The sequence below is a fragment of the Saprolegnia parasitica genome, assembly GCF_000151545.1.
Source record: "Saprolegnia parasitica CBS 223.65 unplaced genomic scaffold supercont2.34, whole genome shotgun sequence".
Classification (NCBI taxonomy): Eukaryota; Oomycota; class Saprolegniomycetes; order Saprolegniales; family Saprolegniaceae; genus Saprolegnia; species Saprolegnia parasitica.
In genome coordinates, this window is record NW_012156428.1 from 192,441 (window position 1) to 212,655 (window position 20,215).

The 20,215-nt window shown below is 60.3% G+C and overlaps 6 protein-coding genes across 6 annotated transcripts; 2 read left to right on the forward strand and 4 right to left on the reverse strand.

The window, feature by feature from the left end:
- Positions 1-98: 98 nt before the first annotated feature.
- On the forward strand, positions 99-2,759 carry SPRG_22210 (hypothetical protein; the record flags this gene model as incomplete). The annotated part of the gene is made up of 1 exon (XM_012347247.1): positions 99-2,759. One exon carries the CDS (start codon positions 99-101, stop codon positions 2,757-2,759), a length of 2,661 nt encoding a protein of 886 aa, XP_012202637.1.
- Positions 2,760-3,632: 873 nt separating this feature from the next.
- Positions 3,633-4,953, reverse strand: SPRG_07892 (calcium/proton exchanger). Its single transcript, XM_012347164.1, has one exon. It carries the CDS (start codon positions 4,888-4,890, stop codon positions 3,688-3,690), a length of 1,203 nt encoding a protein of 400 aa, XP_012202554.1. The 5' UTR covers positions 4,891-4,953; the 3' UTR covers positions 3,633-3,687.
- Positions 4,954-6,910: 1,957 nt separating this feature from the next.
- Positions 6,911-7,573, reverse strand: SPRG_20511 (hypothetical protein; the record flags this gene model as incomplete). The annotated part of the gene is made up of 1 exon (XM_012347207.1): positions 6,911-7,573. The coding sequence occupies one exon, from the start codon at positions 7,571-7,573 to the stop codon at positions 6,911-6,913; it is 663 nt and encodes a 220-aa protein (XP_012202597.1).
- A 673-nt stretch (positions 7,574-8,246) lies between these two features.
- On the reverse strand, positions 8,247-9,734 carry SPRG_20512 (hypothetical protein; the record flags this gene model as incomplete). Its single annotated transcript, XM_012347208.1, has 6 exons — positions 8,247-8,690; positions 8,737-8,862; positions 8,910-8,994; positions 9,051-9,231; positions 9,283-9,585; positions 9,632-9,734. 6 exons carry the CDS (start codon positions 9,732-9,734, stop codon positions 8,247-8,249), a joined length of 1,242 nt encoding a protein of 413 aa, XP_012202598.1.
- A 2,343-nt stretch (positions 9,735-12,077) lies between these two features.
- On the forward strand, positions 12,078-12,743 carry SPRG_20513 (hypothetical protein; the record flags this gene model as incomplete). The annotated part of the gene is made up of 1 exon (XM_012347209.1): positions 12,078-12,743. One exon carries the CDS (start codon positions 12,078-12,080, stop codon positions 12,741-12,743), a length of 666 nt encoding a protein of 221 aa, XP_012202599.1.
- A 5,466-nt stretch (positions 12,744-18,209) lies between these two features.
- On the reverse strand, positions 18,210-19,951 carry SPRG_22211 (hypothetical protein; the record flags this gene model as incomplete). Its single annotated transcript, XM_012347248.1, has 4 exons — positions 18,210-18,395; positions 18,471-18,615; positions 18,868-19,562; positions 19,892-19,951. 4 exons carry the CDS (start codon positions 19,949-19,951, stop codon positions 18,210-18,212), a joined length of 1,086 nt encoding a protein of 361 aa, XP_012202638.1.
- Positions 19,952-20,215: the final 264 nt, after the last annotated feature.

A 20,215-nucleotide genomic window follows, 5' to 3' on the forward strand; every position in this document is an offset into this window, starting at 1 on the left:
AACCGTGTCACCAACCGTGTCACCAACCGTGTCAACCTTTCTCGCCGGCACCAACCGGTCGGTCGCAACCGCCGCGTCTTATCGGACGTTTCAGTCTCATGGGTGCCGGCGACTTCGCCTGCACGAGCAACACGACGGCGACGTGGACGTCGTTCCCACTGCCGTCGCCGCCGTCGCTCGCCCACGTCTCGGTCGCGTGTCAACGGCTCTGCGATTCGTTTCTGGCGCTGCAGGCGCCAACGCCGGCGACCCGCCTCGTCGCGGTGCAATGCGACGGTGTCCTCACCGGCTCGGCGTTCATTGTGCGCGAGTCGGTGGCCGACTGCCTCGCGCTCTGCAACGGCCTTCGCGTCTTCGAGCTCGCGACCGACGACGCATCGTCGGTCGCGACCATGTCGACGGCCAAGTCGCTTCTCGCCGGTGCGGTCGCGCTCACGGTCTGCTGCGGGCTTGCGTTTGGCCTCTACAAGACGTACCGAGTTCTGCGCGCCCGGCGGCTCGTGGCGTCGCTGCAGACGTTCTCGCGCCAGTTCAAGCGCATGGATTCCATGGTGCAGGCGCTATCGTGGCACCGAAGAGGCTCTCGCCTCGACATGGACGTCCAGACGCTGCGATGGGAGCACGACGTCGCCAAGTGGGTGCGGGCGAACGCCGAAGTCGCCTTCTACAACAACCAAGTGGCTGCGTTTGCAAGCACCAAAGACGCGTTTCTGAGCGACCTCTACCACCGCCTTGATAGCATGGTCGACGACGAGGGCGGAGTCGCGTCGTTCACGTCGGTGCTGCCGGCGTACCAGGCGCAAATCCGCCTCCTCTTGGACGAGTGCGACGCCAACGACAACCGCATGCGCGACCACGTCGACGGTGCGTGGCGCCGGCGCCTCGACGGCGCGCCGCAGTTGATCGACGCGCCGATCGTGCTGCAAATGCAGACGGACGAGCGCCGCGTGCTCGAAGATGCGCTGGCGTACCAACGCAGCCGGCTCTTGGCGGAAATCGAGCTCACGTGGACGCCGTCAACGACGCCGATGCGCAAGATGGTCGAGATGCAAGGTTGCGTCCAGCTCGCGGAGCTTGTGACGACGTATGCAAGGACGTGGGCGGCCTTCAACGAAAGCGTCTTGCGGGACACGGACCTCCACGTGCGTCGGCTGCACGAGGCGATCCGCGACGGGAACGCCCGGTCGTTCATGGAAGCCATCTGGAACGATCTCACGACGCTCGCACCGAGCGACGACGACCACGCGACGGTTGACGCCGACGGAAAACCGCCACTGCGGGCGGTCGGTGACGCGGCCAGGGGTGCTAGCATGGACCCGGACGCAATCGACGCACTTGTAGAGTCGCAGGCCGCCGCGCTCTCAGCCGAGTACGAGGCGCAGCTCGCATCGCTTGCTGCCGCCCAGGACGCCGAGCTTCTCGCACTGCGTTCGCAGATGGAGAAAGCAACGACCCACCGAGTCGTGGATGTGCTGCGTGCCACAACGCACGCCTCGTCGCTGGCCGATAAAGTCCGCGGCCACGAAGCGGCCTGCGTCAAAGAGCGGGCCAACGCGCAACGCGTGGCCGAGATGGCGGCGGCGCAGGCGGCGGCGGCGAAGCGCCGGCTCGCGCTCCAGCAACAGCGCGACCTCGACGCGCTCAAAGCCGCCAACGAGGCCGAGACGCAGAAGCTCAACGAGGAGCTCGCAACCGAGCAGGCGACGCATCAAGCGCGGCTGCTCGCGCGCGTCCACCCGGTCGACGCCATCGAAGTCGAATCAAGCGACGCCGTTTTGGCGCTCCAAGAAGAACGCGCCGAGCTGGAGAGAGCGCAAGTCGCGCTTCTCGCCGAGGTGACGCAGGCCAGCGAGAACGAGGCCGCGCTAAAAGCACTGCACGAGGGGCATGCCCGCGAGGCTGCCCGCGTCGCCACCGAGTTGGAGGCCGAGAGGGCCGCACATCAAGCCCGGCTGGACGCCCGTCTCGCGCAGCGCCGGCGACGGTCTCACACGCACGACGACGAGTCGCCGCCACCGGTCCTTGCAGCGCTCGAGCGAGAGCATACCGAGCTGCAGGCGCAGATGGCGTCGGACGCCGATGCGCTCAATGCAGCCGCGGCCGCCAAGGCGCGCCTCGAAGCCATGCAAGCAGAAAACGCGGCCGACCGTGCTCGCTTGGACATCGAATTGCGGCGAGAACAAGCAGCGCATGACGCTCGGTTGCAGGCGCGGCTACAAAAGAGACATGCGAAAAACGACTCGGCGCCGACACCCGCGGCCATCGACGACCACAGTGCGACCGTGGCCGCGCTCCTCGCCACCAGCGACGTGGACCGCGCGCGGCTCGCGCAATTGGCGGCCGACGAGAGCGAGTCCAAGCACGCGCAGCTCATGGCGCGGCTCGAGGAGAAGAAGCGGCGGCGGAGCCTCGTGGCGTCCGAGAACCAGCGGCTCGCCAAGAAGCTGGCCGACGTCGAGCAGCGGAAACAAGCGCTGCGGCTGGCCGAAGACGCGCTCGCGAAGCAAGCCCAAGCGAGTGCGATCGACGCGATGGCGGCCGAAGCCGCGTATGCGAAGTTTATGGCGTCGCGCCCAAAGGCGGCGGCGGTGTCGTTTGAGAAGGTGCTCGCCGACCTCGTGGCCCACGAAGACGACGACGTGACGCTCGAGCAAATCCAAATTGTCGAAGCCTTCGGCAAAGTGCTCGAGGCGCGCTACAAGGCGCGGACGGCCAAGAAGAAGACGGCGCACGGAGGCAAGATCATGGTTGAACGATGACGCGTACTGTCTCGTCGAGCTGGTTTGCGTCGGTGCCCTGGACGTTCTGTACATAACAACTGCAAATCCACGTCGTCGGATGCAATTGGAAAATCCGGTAGCAAAAGGAGCGAACGGATTGCCCGTACGTTCCCTTTCCTGTCGCCCTGGAGAGCCGTTGGAGTGCCGGCTCTTGGTGCCAACCCACCGTCGCTTGAGCCTTCGCATCGCGCATTTGTCTGCCATTTGGAACCTCGCTCATCTATTTTCTACCGGGCTCGGCTCCTTGGTGCGGATGCGAGCTGGAGAACGCGGTTAGGGTCGACGGTTGCCACCGCCAACAGCACTCCGGTGGAGAGCAACGGCGTCGTGAGCTGTGCATTGCGGAGTGTACCGCCGTCCGCATTGTCGCTCCATGGTGCCCACCTGCCAACCTGCGAAAGCAGCGACTCTGCGTGCACTAGAGATGCAACGCGGAGGTTGACGAGACCATCCACGACCCGTTCTTCCGATGGGACGCCTGGTGACTGCCTCCATCCATATCCATATCGGCGCCTGTTGTTGAGCGCTGCGGCTGCTGTCGCTGTGTACATCGCTCCCCAGCGACTGGACCGGGCCTAGCCACCGGCTCTACCGGACGTGGGTGCGGCGGGCAATACGCTGTTTGTCGACAGCCTACGTCGCAGCTGCGTGGGTCCAGCCCTCGCAGTTGGCCAGTCAGTACGTTGGCGCTCGGAGGCCTCGAGCACCCGCGCCAGGCGCTTCTGCAGGTAGCACGCAGCTCTGCGAGACAGATGCATCATCGCTTCTGCGGGACTCGGCCATGCATGTGGCATGCACGAGTGCTTGGTGGCCACGGCCCCCTGCGATCGGCCTGCAGGCAAAAGAACCGAGTGCAAGAGTGAAAACAAGTGTAGTTCGTATTCAAGCTCGACAACATGGAAGCGCCTTAGATCGTGATCTCAAGCAGCGAGAGGCCGACGAGGCAGTAGAGCGTCAGGAGCATCGAGCCCTCGAGCCAGTTGGACTTGCCGTCGGCGACGATAACGTACACGATGAGCGTCGAGAAGATGTACGTGAGCGCCTCAAACGTGTTGAAGGCCAGCGTCATGGGCTGGCCCATGATCCAGCCGGCAATGACGCAGACGGGCACGACGAAGAGCGAGATCTGGGTCGCCGAGCCGACGGCAACGCCCATGGCCAGCTCCATGTTGTTCTTGTACGCGACCTTGAGCGCCGTGATGTGCTCGACGGCGTTGCCGACGATCGGGAGGAGGATGATACCAATGAACGCCTTGGGGATGCCCGAGGTTTCCGTGACCTCGTCGACCGACGAGACGAGCCACTCGGAGAAGAAGGCGACGGCGACGGTGGCGAGGCAGAGGATGATCATCGACGACGCCATCGAGAGGGCCGGCTTGTGCTCCTCCTCCGTCTCGTCGACCTCGGCCTTGTGCGTGTAGAGTTGGAAGAAGAGCAGCTGGGCGTACATGAGGACGAGGAAGATGGCCGAGATGTGCGAGAGACCGAGGACGGCTTGCTCGTGCTCCGTCTGCGTGTCGTGCGTCATGGTCGACTGGTAGTACGACGGCACGAGCATCGCAAAGCTCGAGACAAAGAGCAGCGACATGTTGATCGACGCGCCGGCGCCGTTGAAGCTCGACTCCTTCGCGCCGCCAAAGTGGCCGCTCACGAAGCAGCAGCCGAGCACGAGGAGGAGGTTCGAGAGCATCGAACCGATGAGCGACGACTGGACGAGCTCGATCTCGCCTTGCTTCAACGCGAAGATCGCAATGATGATCTCGACCGCGTTACCGAACGAGGCGTTGACGAGGCCGCCGATCGTGTCGCCCGTGTGCTCGGCGAGCGTCTCGGTGGCTTCGCCCAAGATGTTGGCCAGCGGCATCATCGTGAGGAAGTTGAGGCCAAAGACCCACATGGGCGACCAGTGGCCAAAGTACGACCAGGCCGCGAACGGCGCGACGAGGAGCAGCGCGTTGATGTTGCTGCCGAAAATGACGTCCTTGATGGCCTCGCACTGGCTGACCGTGCGCGTGCCGTGGCCGGTCAGCGGCATGCTCTCGCCGTCGGCGGCGCCGAGCTTGGCGCTGCTGGCCTCCTTCTTGGCGGCCTTGAGATGCGGGTTGGACATGGCAAAAGGCGGAATGGCGTCCGTCGAGCAGTGTGGCTCGCCACCTCTACAAACTGATTTTCACTTTTTTTCAAAAGTTGATATTTGGTGAATCGCACCGAACGCAGTCGGACAACTGTCGTTGTCTCTTGGTCGCCGTCGTTGGGTCTATCGATCGCCGTCGTTGGGTCCGTCGTTTGCGGTCGTTGGGTCCGTTGCTGGCGGTCGTTGGGTCCGTCGAGATTGGCGCTGCAGAGGACGGGCCCAAGGACGCTTCTCTGCACCACGCAGGTGCCACGTACTGAGGGATCTGGGTGCAAGCGCCGATGCATGGAAGAGGTGGACGTCAAGAAGATCCTTGACCAGTCATTAGGCCCCGCCAGGCGAAATTCGCCTAATAAGTACAGTACGATTCAGTGATATCACGGTGGCTTGACAAGCGAACGGCGCAAGGAAGGCGTGCACGCGTTTGCGCCAATCATCCTACCACTGGAGCGCGCGCCAAACCACCATAAGCTTTGCGCTGCAAGGGCTGTCGAGGGTTCTTTCATCATCATACGCTCGTAGCCTGGCGGGAGCTGTCGCACCTTGATAATATTAATAGTGTGTCGTCGATGGAGATACTATGCAGGAGGACACAGTGCCCTGCAGCAGACATATTGGACTACATGCACGGCTTCCATCAATGTGTCAATGTGCGCCACGGAATCATCGATGCGATCCGTGGGCATCCCTCTTCGGCGCCACCTCGAACGCTCGTTGTACTTTTTAAGGTAATATCTATTGTATCCGGCGCATGGAATCCGGATCGTGACGGCCGCCGCGGCTTGTTTCATGCACCCATGGCAGTTCTCGACAAGCGCTTCCTTGAAGAAAATCCTGCAGTCGCTACATCCTCGCCGTGCAGAAGAAGCTGCAGGAGGCGCTGACATCGCGATGCTTGTACTGTGCCATGGACATGCCTCCAAGATGATGGGCGATAGAAGGCCAGTCCCATGCTGACCAGCGACGACGAGACGACTCTGAGAAAACGCCCTTTGCGAACTTCAAGCGCGCGAACATATGGCAAATGAAATTCATAAAGGCGCCATCCGCCTCCGTTCAGAGTACACCCAGAGGTACGTCCAGTATTCAGTGGCCTCGCAGGTGACCTCGTGCATGGACCAGAACCAGAGGCCAGACACCAGCGCAGCGAATCTGCTGCTTGATTCGCCGTCAGGTCGGAAGAAGGCAGTCTCTGCTCGAAGCAAAGTGAAACCCAGCCACTGCCAAGGAGGATCTGCGCAGCTGCCGGCAACCTTTTTCTTCTCCGCCGCCACGTGCGAAGGCGATGGGCCCACCTATCTAGATATCACATAGCTGACTTTTGTATGAGCACATACAGTGTATTACATAGAAAGCGCATCGTGGGGACATCGCGCGTCGAGAGATACTACCAGTACCGTACAATAGCAGCGGCGTCGACGACCGCGTGCGTTTGTGTTCTTGAACTACCCAAGGATTGCGTTTTATCTGCAGCCGGCTCGTCGTCGCGTGAAGAGCAACGAGCAACCGAGCTATATATTGATATATTGTCAAGTCGAGCGCGCCTGGGTATATACCGTATTCCTCGTGCCTCCTCCTGTCTACAGACGACGTGGCACGAGGCATATGGACACGAAGGCAGAAGATGCAGCGTACAACATGACTTTGCTGACATGAACTCGAGTGGACTCGGGCTAGAATATACTAGTATAGTCGATTCCATCCCAAGTGCAATATCATTGCGCCAGGATAGTATCCTGGTGCAATGATATTGTACTTAGCTCGACTCATGAGCTCGACTAATGCAAGCTCGGAGCGCGACCCTCGTCAAGAGCATCCGCGCTACTACGGCCAAGTCGAGGAGCTCCACGCTCGGGCGTGTCTGTGCACTCGACATCGCACTCTTTTCGTGGCCGACGGTGGCGTCCACCACCCGCTGCGCCATGCGTATATCAGCAGACAATGTAGACACGTAGGTAGTAGTATTAAGAGATAAGTGCAGCTAGCTGTACGGAGATTACAGAAGCGCCGCGACCGCGGCCACGGCCGTGACCGAGACGGCGATCGAGGCGAGGCTGGCACTGCTGGGGGCCGGCGTGGCCACCGCCGTCGTCGGAGCGGGCTTGGTCGTCGTGACGGCCGGCTTAGTCTTGGGCGCGGTCGTCGAGTTGCCGTCGCTGCCGGCGCAGAGCTGGCCGTTGGCAAACGTCTGAAACTTGCTCAGCGGCTGCGACGTGGGCCACGTGACGACGGGCTGGGCGCGGTTGCAGTTGCCAAAGGCCGCCGAGCGCTGGTTGCAGCAGCTAAAGTCCAGACCCGTTTGGTACAAGTTGGCGACGTCCTTCGTGCAGCTCAGCGTAAAGTTGAGCTCCTTGACGTTGTTGGCGATCGAGCTGCAGTCGGTCGTGCCGTCGTGCTGCGTGTAGAGGAACATGGTGCTGTCCGAGCTGCAGCGGAGGTTCGTGGCCGAGTACTTTTGCGTGTTGCCGCTCGCGTCCGAAGCCGACCAGCCGTGGCAGTAGCTCGCGTCGACGCCGACGGGCCATGCGTGCGTGCCCTGCGACCCGTCGCACGTCGTGTCGTACGAGCTCTTGGACGTCACCACGTAGTTGGTGCACTCGACTTGGGCGGCGACGGCGCCGGCGAGCGCCGCAAGGGTGAGAAGAGACGAAGCGTGCATCGCAGCAATCGGAAGAAACAAGAATGAGCGATGCATGGCCATGGCCACGTTGGTGCGCTGCGAGCGTGAGTAGCTGCCACCTGGCGTGTGTCCAGCAATGCACGACCAGTCCGCTCCAGCGGCCATTCGCGTAATCAAGTAGTCTGGTCGCATCGCCTCCTGCTGATGCATCGCGACGACGTCCTCTTCCGCGTCGCGCCCCATCGCCTTCAGCGAAGCGCGATGTGCTAGCGCAGACGCAGGGCGCTGGCCACGCGACGGCGCATCCCCAGCCGTCGTCGTCGGTCGCGGCGCTGGCGACTGCACTTATCTAAGCGAATCGCAGCCATCCGATTCCCACTTCAATGACTCCATACGCTTCGATATGGGTCCTTCGCACCATGTGAAATCCAGTGACAAATGCCTTTTCGCACGTTTCCCACGGCCACCACAGTGGAATTGCGGGTGAAAACCACGCAAATGTCGTTCAAGCCAGGAGATTCCCTTGGTTCAACGACAATTGACCGTATTCACCAGGGTTCAGATGGCCCTTCCCAAAGATATCACCTTGCCATTCGGCCTCTGTGGGGCAGGGCAGGAGCATGGGCGGGGCGACTGCGAAGGCGTTCGAAGTCCATGGCCGACGTCCTCTTCATGGATGATGCTTACTACTACCTACTACAGCATGGCGTCTCTAGGCCATGAACTTGAACCGGAACTGGGACGGCGACCGCTCGACGAGCACGGGGCGGTGCGTCGCTCGGCTCAGCGCCTTGACCCAGCGCGCATGGGTCCGCTGCCGCTCCTCTTCACCGCCTTCGCAGCAGTACTCGGCGCGGAAGGTCCACGGTGGCAACGCATGCTTTTCATGGCTGTGCAGTTCCCACTGCCCATCTTCGTTCTCCTGGTCCAAAATGCGCGCGATCGAATCGAGTGGCACGGTGAAGCTCGGGCTGCACGTCGCGCGGTCCTTCGCCGAGTAGAGCACCAGTGTATCGCTTCGCAAAACGCCATACATCTCCTGGAAGGTCGGGCCCGTGCCAAACCAGTTGGCGCGGACCAGAGGCGCTGGCGGGAGCACGCGGAGGAGCCCCGAGACAAGGCATGGCACGGGCGAGAGCGTGAGGCCCAGCGTGCCCTACGTTAGCGTGAGAGACACATGGGAGGCGCGACGAGGCACATACCTGGCCGGGCGTGTCCCGGTCGCCAAAGCTCATGGGCGAGCCGTCGGCGTGCAACGGCGTGTGCACAAGCGGCCCGAGCTTGAGCTCGAGCGCCGTGCTCTCGTGGAGCTGGTCCATCGAGACCGTCTACGGCGACGGTAAGCCAGCATCCACAGTGGCATCGACGGCTGTACCGCCTGGCCAAGAAAGTCCGGGCTCGAGCCAAAGTCGTAGTCGACGACCGTCAAGCACACCGTTGTCTCGGGCGTCATGTGCGGCCTAGCCATGCAGTCGATGATGATGATGATGATGGTTCATGACAGCAGAGCACGTACAAGAGCACGGTAAAGTCCCAGACCGGGTTGAGCGTCTTGTACTGGATCTCGGTCTTGGTCATCATGTAGTTGGCGACTTCGTAGCGCGTCTGGACACCGCGAAGCTCGAATGCTGTCACAATCACATACGGGTCACTGAACCCGTTCCAGTCGGCGGGCCGCAACCCCGTCGCGCGGTGAACTACGCATGGCATGAGCAAGCACTCGGCCGCAAGAAACAACGGAGTCGTACTCTGGAGCTGCATCGGGCGCTCGCTTCGATGCAAGAGCCGCTTGAACTTTTGCGCCGCCCGCTGGATCGTCCGTGCCAGCCGGACCATGCGCAGCATCGCGTCCAGACGCAGCTCGGGCGTCATGGTGCCCTTTGCGTCCGTCAAATCGAAAGCCGGGAGCAAGCTCTGCGTCGTGCTGGCGTCCGCGACTGGTGATGGCAGGTCATGCGTCGCCTGGTTGTCGCCCTGCGGCTCGGCCGCATACATGGACTCGACCGTCGTCGGACCGAGCAGCGCCGTCGGGGGTCCTAGCAGCGTCCACGCTGCACATGGCGTCGCCTCCTCATGCGTAGGCATGACGAGTCGTACCTTCGGATGGCTCCCATGGGCTCTTCTTCTTCGTCTTGCGAGGTTGCTGCGCTTGCAAAATGTCCTGCCACAGCGCCGAGCCGAAGTGCATCTCGACCAGCATGTCCAGCTGCTCGAAAAGTCGGCCGAGAAGCGCTGGAAGTACGGCGCGTCCTCCATGCTCCTGCCCTCTTCCGGCGCCATGATGATCCCTTCCTCGATGCACTCCTTCGTGAGGCCGCGCGTGAGCTGCCGCAGCGCCTTGTCTGCCATCTCGTGCGAATTCGAATCTGTTGCGATCTTTCAATTGCCTATACAAATAGCAAGAGTCGTGATTTCCGCCAATGGCATCCGCGACAGGAAAGAACATGCGCTGATTGGCTCTACTTTATGATCGCAACGTGTTGATTGGCTGGCTCACAAGATATGCCCGCGATGGAACCAATCAAACGACAAAGTATCTTGGAGCGAAGGGACACGCAACCTTGCCACCCCGCAGGTTCGAGGCGCACGGCCAGGTGGCCCTTGCAGTAGTAGACGATAATGGTCTTCTCTGTGGATGGAGCACATGGAAGTCTTTCTGTCGACTAGAGTACTAAATAGACTACTGCGCAAGCAGGCACAGAAGGATGTAGTTTGCAGGCGCCTCGCATGGCGGGGTCGATACGCTTGCGATCCCCCGACATGGTCGCCCGACAGCAGAGACGCACCATCTCATACCTCAACCAGTACAGTGCAGTGTAACCCGGTGTACACTTCGGCGGCTGGTTGATGGCGGCGAGATCGAACTTGGCAGTGACATATATTGCCCGAGCACACGCCGCTAGTCCACTGTGCTATGCGTCCACGCTAGGCGTCCGCAATGGCTCTCGTCCAGGTGCATGGAGCTTATTGCGCACCTCCTGCGTCCTAAAGTTGCTCCACCCACTCTGTCCTTTCTATCGAAGTGCCGCTGCGGTCGCTGAGAAGGAAATCTAGGTGCTCGTCATGCGGAATCGGCATCAACAGAGACGCTCCTTTGATCGAGGGCCATCCCACTGCGGTTGCTGCCATGTCCTGCAACCTATCTCAGTCACCACACATGCAGCCGTTTCATCGGTCCAACAAAATGACGTGGCACGCGGAGAGATCGAGGCGAAGGGACGCCGACGACACAACCTACGCTCTGGAGCCGCGTTGTGGATATGGCTGCATCATACTACAGACAGTACATTGATCAACATCGACGTCCTGTTGGCATGTGTATGAACTGTCGCGAGAGACGCAATGTACCCAACACAACGTGCTGGCCGAGTCTCGGCGTAAAGTTCATCCGTTCCGTCGCTGACGGCGGTCGTCGCGGTGGCGTGCGAGCGACTGGTCATTCTCATTTAGGACATGTAAGGTCGTTTCTACGCTGCAGCATCCGCGGTAAGACCGAGTACTCGAATGGAGCGCGCGAGCGAGGATCAATACCGGTACGAGCACATGCCGGCGTTACCGGAACCGCCGTCGACGGCCCATCACGCCCGCGTGTTACGACACAGTACCCGGCACCTTGCACTCTCCACCGACGCACAGCGAGCAGCATCGAACAACACGCGTTCTACGGTGTACGGCGAGCGCCTTGAAGGTACCGAGACGCTTGGAAGCTCGGTCGTACACGCGTGTGCGTCAATTGAGGAATGCAGGGAGGGCCACCAATCGCAGCGGAACGTCGCGGCGCTTCGACGGCGTTCCGACCTGTGGACGCCGAATCGCCGCGACAGTCGCGCCCACGTCATTTGTTGAGCATTTGTTGAAGCCGTCGTCCACCTAGCATCGAATTCGCCAGGATGATCGTTGAAGCCGATCGTTCAGGATGATCGTCCAGAGCGATAGATGTCTCGCGAGCGTTCGCAGCGACCTCTTGACTGGTCGGTGCACCGAGACACGGGCTGGAAAATTTAGGGTCGCAATGGCTGGCCACAGAGATGCTGCCACGGACGCCTTAGCCTGCAGATTTAATGGCTGTAAGGTCGGTGACACTGCCTTGATTCGCTGCAAACCTGCTACCCAACGCCGCCTTTGACGGCTACAAAGTATGGTTTCCACGATACTCGACGGTCATGTCTGTACGCCCAGCTGAACCGAAGCCAAAATTCTGGGCCCTGGACCCAACACGCTTCAACGTAATACTACTCCATGGAGCCCTTCTTCCGTGCTAGTACGATCTGCATCGCCGAGCGACATTGCTGCGCACGCCATCGTCGCCAGTGTCGAGCCCACAGAGTGTACGGTCCAGGCGACGACATCTCGCGCGAAGACCATCTGCCGCCACGGGTCGCAGAACGCGACATGTGACTATGGATGACCTACCCTGTACACAACGCGGTATACTTTGTTGCAATCAAACATCTCAGATGGCGATCGCATTCCATCGCGAGCTTTCGCAGGTCACTCGCTCCAATCGGCGCCACAACTCAAAATTCTCGATCCCGCTAATAGCATGCCCAGCAAGCACACGCTGCATGTCAAACGCCAAGAGCCCACGCACGACGCTTTGGTCAAGTGCCCGGCGTCTCTCGCCAAGACCCCGCGCGTCTACAGCCTCGGCGCACAAAAGATCACGACGCGGACCAAGGGCAACCTCGCCGGAGCCGACGCGTACATGAGCTACCGGTTCGTGGTCGTGTGTCCGCGCAAGAAGAGCTGGTGGATCTTCGACCGCCGGTACTCGGACTTTTACGCGCTCCGCGCACTGCTGCGGGACCTGCCGACGACCAAGGAGCCCATGCTATCGGCGCCGTTGCCGCGCCGCCGCCTCGCCTTTGCCGTCGACAACCGCCGTATCGTCGACGAGCGCTCCGAAGGGCTTGCTCGGTTTACTGCCGACGTCGCGCGGTTGCTCGCACCGGACGATCGCAAGAACGGCGACGTGGGCCAGCTCGTGGGCAACTTTCTCTGCGCGCCGCGCCGCGCAGAGGCCCTCCGCAAGCCGTGCAGCATCACGCACGACTGTCCGATTTGCTTGGAAGAGACGGCGATGGGCGATCGCAGCCTCACAACAGCGTGCGGCCATAGCTTCCACGAGGCGTGCTTGGTCAAGTGGCTCGAGACCGAGGCCTCGTGCCCGCTCTGCCGCGCGAGCGCCCTGCATGGCACGCTAGGCTAACCGTGTCGATTTTTATTTAATTTAATTTATCCGCATGCATCACATGAACATGGCATGTAGTACTACAGTATGCAAGGGAATCGATCCCCTTGGAGCGAATTGGTACTGCCAAGACGATGCGCAGTTCTCGGTCAAACGACGACGAGAGAGAAGGAGCAGAGACGACAACCTCCTCCGACGGTGGCGTGCGTCATGGCGTGCGAGGTTCTAGTGGCCTGTGGTGGCGCCACGTCATCAGTCTCGGTCGTTACACGGTGTCGATCGATGATGGCCGTGGAGAGATCGAGACGTGTTGTGGTGTCGCGAATCGGCATGGTGACGCGAGCACTGGACGTCGACTGGAGGCATGTCGCTGCAACGTTGGCAGCACGGACAAGGTGTCTACCCACTGATGTCTACCCTACTCGTACAGCAGTACAGTCGAGTTGGGCGGCGATGTGCCCCAGTATCCCATCCTTCCAAGGGAGGGTTGGCGTGTCGATGGCAGGCACCGAGGTGCATCACGAAGTATCACTTTTCTATCACGTGGTCCCATGATGTGGTCCGCTCCCAGAGCGCATCCGAGCTCGAAGAACGACGTGGGAACTTGATACTTTTGGGCGCGGGTCCTTGATAATATGGGCACAGGTCGTGGCGCTGTGTGCCCACACAAACAAATGAGCCAGCAAGAGACCATGCGTACGCAACCGGTCGAAGAGTCGACGCCGAGGTCCAACGCGCCGCTACTAGTCCACCCGGAGACCGACCAGAGGACGATCGAGGAGAGCCGCCCCGAGCCAACACGACCTCAATGCGAGACCAACTCAAGCACGACGGTCAATGCGACCGACAGCGAGATACTGGTGGTATACGCTACTAGTACTCTGGAGAAAGAAAACCCCGAGGAATGGGCCCCCGTCAATTCCAGCCATCCCGCAAGCATGGAGGATTGTGACTTGGACCCATCGGACCCTCGGACGGACTATGACGGTAGCGTGCCTGATCCGCTGCTGCGAGACAAAGCTGCGCGGGCTGCAGCGTTCGAAGCGCCGTGGGTCGAAAACATCCCATCCGCACCTTGGGCCGAGATTTCGTCGCCGGCCGGTGGCGTACCGGTACTGGACCAGCTTCACGCCGTGCTCGTCCTGTACAACCAGCGCCTCGACGACGGCTACCTCCCGCACCTCTTTTTCGAGCGCCTCTTACAATCGATCGAGCTGTTTCTGCCGCACTGCCCAGTCGACATGGCGCACGTTCTTGGCGACATGATGACGCGTGCCCTCAACGCAAGCGACGCATACGTCAAGGCGTCGCGCGCCGTGTACTTTTGGTGCATGGCACTGACGTCGCAGCTTACGGTGCTCCAAGACCTTCTCAAGACAGGCCATCTCGACGATGCACGCACGGTTTTGTGCTCGATCTACGACGGCAGTGCCGACACCATATTCACGGCCGTCGCGGCCCTTGCGATTACAAAAGCGTACTTGAAGAATGTCGAAGACAACGTCGTGACGTTCAGTCACCGCATGCGCACCGGCAGACTGGCCCCACCGTTGTCGGTAACGGACGACACCACGCTGTCAATGTCAGGGGCGAGCGCCAACGACGAGGCGACCATGGAGACGTCAGAGACGACGATGACGACGACGTTGCCCAAATGGGCGCCCAACATGCAGAAAAGCGCACTGGAATTCGGCGAGACCATCAAGAAGTGCACCACCTTCTGCAACAAAGGAACGCGGCTACTGCCGTCAACACAAAAGCGCACGACGACGTGTCCACCAATCACGATCGACATTACCATGGCCGACGCCTTGAACAAATTGGCCTCACGACTGCAAGTGATGGTTGCCCACATCGAGACGGGTTTGCTGCAGCTCCCGACCACGGGCGTCGCTGCGCTGGTGGCGAAGGAGCTCCCGGACCCCACGGACCTTACCGATCACGTTCAAGTCTACTGCAAGGTTGCGTCGGCCTTGTGCAACGCATGCAACGAGTTCGTCGAGAACCACAAGCGTCATTACGATCTAGCGACGACGACGCTGTAAATCCCACACATCCCACACTCGTGTGTAATAAAAAACCACCGTGTTTTTAGCAGGACGATTGGATTGGCTAATCATGATGGCCGTCACGGTGCTGCCAGGAAGACGGCGTGAACGCACGAGCTCGCTCAAGGACGATGGCCCTGCCACGCAAGGTTGGAGTGACTGCGAGTCGGCGAGATGCAATCGGCTCGACTCGTCGCGTGGAATAGTGCACTGTCACAGGCTAAGTCTAGGGTCAAGCAAAAGGCAGGGGTTCCACAACCAACTGCCGCGTTGTGCAATGGCCGGAAAACCAAGCTGCGCTCGTCTTCTTGGAGCCGACGCTGGGCGATTCACAATAAGTACAAGCTCACGAGCGCGCTTGGGCGAAAGCTAGCGACGAGCCGAGCTCAAAGAGCCCTTGCGAGTCGCCCAACTGCCGCAGACGAACGAAGGCCCGATGTTCGTACAACCAACAACAATATCTGTCATAATACTAGCTGAACAATTCCATTACATGACCTTAAAATTCGTGTGGATGCGTTCTCGATGCTTGTGCTGGTACTTTGCACATTCTTTTAAGAGGTCGGACGATGGCATCGTGAGCTCCTGAAGCGTCGTTCGATCCAGCGTCTCGAGCGACACGGGGCTCTCGAGGTACGCCTGGAGGGCCTCAATGACGCGCAATGTTTGCAGCGCATTCAACGCTTCGTGGATGCGATCGACAAGCTTGTCAATGCGGCGTCCATGGCACTGCAGTGCCTTGGCCCACTCGACATCGTCATGCCCACCACTGCCTGGAACTCGTTGGCTAGACGACGCCACGGTTCCGGAAAGGTTCCGGGTCGTGAGCGCTTTGGTCGTCGCGTTGGACTCGTAGAGCGCAACAAGGTCTTTATACGAGGCGGCCGTGACTTTCAACATGTCGATGCACGATTGCATTGCTGTCGCCACCGTTCGCATGACGTCGACGCCGCTGCTGCAGAGGGCCACGGTGACACTTGTCGCGTTCGTCAAGTTGTCATCGCGCACCGCTTCGATGGTAAACCCGAGGAAGGATTCGGCTACCATGCACCACGAGTTGACTTCCCGCGCCGCCTTGTCCACCGCGTCGCAGCTGTTGAGCGCCTGCGTCGTCGCCGTTCCGATCAAAGGGGCGGCGGTGCGCGGACACGTGAGCACATAGGCGTCGACGGTCGCCGTCGAGTTGCGAGAAAAGAGCGCCGGCTGGACGCCGACGTGCAGAAGCGTATCAAAGATCTGGAGCCCCGTTCGTAGCCGGTCGAGTCCGCTGACGAGCCCTGAACCGTTGACGGCGAGGGCCTCGGGCGGTGCCACGTCGACAGACGCATCGTACGCGGACCAGATGTCGGCAACTCGCTGCGCAATTGGTCATGAGACCGCCAGGTCGATGGGGGATGGGTCGATGGAAGGTTCATTGTCGTGCGGGGGCGGACGACAACCACGACATCGCACGGCTCGACGACTGGCACGACCGCGGGCTCGATGCCCGTCGACTTGTCTTTCGGCTCGAAAAATGTCGCTGGACTCGGTGTTGTTTCGTCTTGGTGCTTGCAGCTGGGGTGTTGGGGTGTTGGGGGTGATACCGGTAGCTGCTGGTAGTTGATGGACACTGCGACGTGGTCGGTCGAGGGCGACTCGGTGACCGTCGAGGTCGAGAGGCGATGCATGTCGTTCGCCGGGAGTGGCAATCGTTCACCGAAGCTGTTGGAGCGCGGTCCCGTGCGGCGGCGTGTACAGCAACCAGCACCGCCGAGGCAAGCACTCGCGATGGTTACGCCAAGAAGCCCGAGACAAAGAAACAAGATGGGCATGGAGTGGTGCGCGGCGTGGGAAATTGAGGAATGCCCGACTGCGAAACGCGGCAACCCAATTTGATCAACTACAACATCTGGCTACGTGCATTTAGACATTGGATGCTCCAGATGTGTGATGCTATCCGGATCGACTTGATAGTTATCGGTCGATCGGCTTGATACTTTTCAGTGACAAGCCTTTGATTTTATCAAGTCACGGAATCCAGGTCGCCATGCAAAGCTCAACGACTCTCGAGGTATCACTGTCGATGCCGATCCACTTGCGCTTGGAAGCGCCGAGCGGCGTCCTTGCTGCGTACCGCGATGACTTTTCGCCCGAGATCAACGAGATCGTCCAGCGCTACCACGCTCTTGTTGCAAGCAGCCACGCCGCGCGGCAGGAAGCGCTAGGCCCCGCACTTGCGTGGTGCACCGACGTGCTGCATCAGCTCACCGACTATCTCCTTCTGCAAGACGACATGGGCCGCGCCTGCATGCGGCTGTCCATTCTGGAAGCGCTGCAAGAGGGCTGGAGCATGCTCGAGGATGCTCTTTCGCAACTCGAGCACAGCACGTCGACGCTTGATCACACCAAAACGACGCTTCTTTACGAGCTGTCTGCTCGTCTGCGCGCCGACATGGCCACCACAAGCGCGCTTCAAGCCAAGCATTTCAACGACATCCTACACGACGCCAGCAAACTGCGAGTGCTTCGATGCCCCGACGACTCGACGCGGCGGCGGCTTCCAAAACAGGCGATTGCGGGGCCGTGGGGCATGGGTGTCAGCATCGGCCCGTCGTCGGCAACCTCTGTCCGAGCGCTCGCGGCGCAAATCCGAACGCAGGTGACGAGTGCGTTTCAGACGCATGCAAGGAGTGTGCTCCACGCAGCGCTGCTGGACGTCAACGCTATGAGGAACGCAATGGAAGGGTGCTTGTATGCTCGACGACGCGACGGAAGCGCGTTATCGAGCTTGAAGGCGCAGGTTGCCGAGACAATCCTTGCCATTAGCTGCACAAGCGACGGCCAATCGACAAGTTTAGAAGCCCCCGAGAAGCTCTTGTATCTGTGCACAGAGTTGCTGGATGCGTGGGCGATAGTCTAACAAGAGACCACAATAGAGAACTAGAGTACACTAGACAACATGTGACTGGTTTTGCCGGAACATCATACTACAGACACGACGTGGCTATGCTGAAGTAGTACTAGTACGACAACGTGCAAGTGCTTCCGACGTTGCTCTACAACTGTGGCACTTGGGCCACAGAATCCGACGCTGACGAGGCGATTGCGATCGAGAGCCCATTGAGCGACACTGAGTGAGCCCGTCTAGACTCGTGCTTTGAGTGCTGATACACAACGCGTTCCAAACCGGCATACTCACACGTCGTCGACAGGAAGAATCATTTTAGAGCAATTTCTTGCATTGTACGCCACACCGCACTGCCGGGGTTCGATCCCTGTACCGATGTATGGCATATCACGGACCGAGCGGATGAGGGCTCGACCACGGATGCACCGCCGTCTTGATATAAGGCCGGACTGCACGTTTGTGGGATGCAAAATCGGGAAAAGCACGCTCTTCGCGCCAGCTTCGGCCGACCGAGCACCCGTGTAATGGACGTTCGTGGTCGTGTCGCAGTCACACGGAGACCGTGCAGATCTCGCGAAACGCTGCTGCCCAGATGCGTCCGAGCGCCAGTCCGAGCGATTTGGAGATGCCGTAGCGACCGCGGGTCAGCGTCGCCGCAGGCCACGCATAGCGCGATGTCTCGGCGTGTTGAAAGGCCATGGAATCGAGGGCCAGCGACTTGGCTTCCTGCGGCTTCTACGAGGCGAGAGCCGCCAGCTCCGTAGACGTGGTCCGGGTGCCCGGCGCGATGGCGGCGTCGCCGTTGGCGACGCTGCGCGCACCAAGCAGAACGATGCTCTCGGGAAAGCGCTCGGCGAGGAGCCGCGTCGCCTCGAGGCCGATGCTCGACGTCGACAGCTGTGCGCGGCGCGGTCCATCGCCGCACGGCGTACCTTGTTGCCGCCCGTCCCACTTGCTGGCAACGTGCAAAGTGGCACGGTATCCGGAACCTCCCATGTATCCGGAAATATATCTCTCCAGGACGCCAGGACGCTGCCACGTGGGCGATCGTTGTGCACGTCGTTGTCGGTGCACCGAAGACAATAAAGTGCATCAAAATGTCCGGTCTACTCCAATCGTATAACGGTACTATGTCTATTGTCTGAGTAATCTTTGGACTATTGAATTCTAACATTAGATGTGATGATGCTCCATGAATTGGTTGCACGCGGCGCGGAGCGCCTTGGCCGATGTGATGTGCGCTTCGATCGTCGCCTCGTCGAGCAGCTGGAGAAGCTTGGGCTGGCGCATCTCGCTCTCGATCTCGTGGATGACGTTGGTCTGCGCGAGTTGCTGCCAGCCCGACTGGGTGCCTTGAACCATCGACTCGATCTGGTGCGCGAGCCCGAGAAGCACCGTCGCCAGCGTCGACGAAGCCTCCATCACCGGTGGCCGTGTTTTGGCTTCCGCCAAAGCCACGAGGTTGTCGAACTGCACGAGGGACACTGCGCGGGCCGTCGTAGCGTCCGGTGCGGTCAAGCGTTTCATCTCTGGCGCGCTCTCGACTGGCGACTCGGAGCTGTCCGTGGCCAAGCACGTGCTGCTCAAAGCAATGACGTTGGCCTTGGCGCCGGTCAGTTGCTTCTCCGTGGTGGCGAGCGCCAATGCGACCGTGCGCATGATCGTGGCGCCGTTTTCGTAGACGGCAAGCAGGTGCGTCTGCGCGTCGTCCGTGTGTCCTTGCTGCAAGGCGTCGATGAACGAGTCGAGCAGCGGCAAGGCCGACGTGCACCAAAAGTAGACTTCCCGCGACGCTTTCTCGTAGCCGTCGCGGGCGTTGAGCGACTGCGTCGTGATGGCGCCGATGAGTTTGGCGCCGTCGCGAGGACAACAGGGCACGAAGTCGTCGATGAATTTGAGGAGCTGGTCAAAAAATTCTTGGGCGTCGCGGCGTGGCCGAGGTGCTGGACGTAGATGAGCAGGCCAAGGCGTAGCTTGTGCAAGGCTGCGGCGATCACGGGATCGCTGGACGAGGGCAGCTGTTGCGTGCTCGTGGAGTCATACCGAGGCAGCGCCTCCAAGTATTTTTCGACGTCTGCGGATGTGAGCGTGCGAGGGTCCCTGGGACGGACCTTGGGCTTGAAGCGCCGCAATAGACATGGGTGAAGCCACTTCCAAGTGGCGATGACAGCCCCCACAACTAGAATACTAGTCGGGATCCAGTCTAGCATCGACGAGGTGCGTCTGGTAACGGTCATGAGTCCTTCGCCTCTTGACTTCTCGCTGAGGACGCCCGCGCCTTGAGCGTTCATGTCCTTGATGAATGTCGGCAAGTGACGTCGGATGTGAAAGTGGAGTCGAGAATGGCGCCGAATTTTTGGACGCGAGGCTCTGAACGCGATAAGAAAACAGTCATGTTTACAAGTACTTGATAATTTGGAAACAGCCGGTTGATAATTTTGAAACAGCCGTGTCCTCAGCGGATAATTATCAACTTGTCCGATTGGCATCGAACGGACATCGAAACCTGGGCACATCACACAGCTGATGTGTCAACGCTTCGACGTGCATAGAGG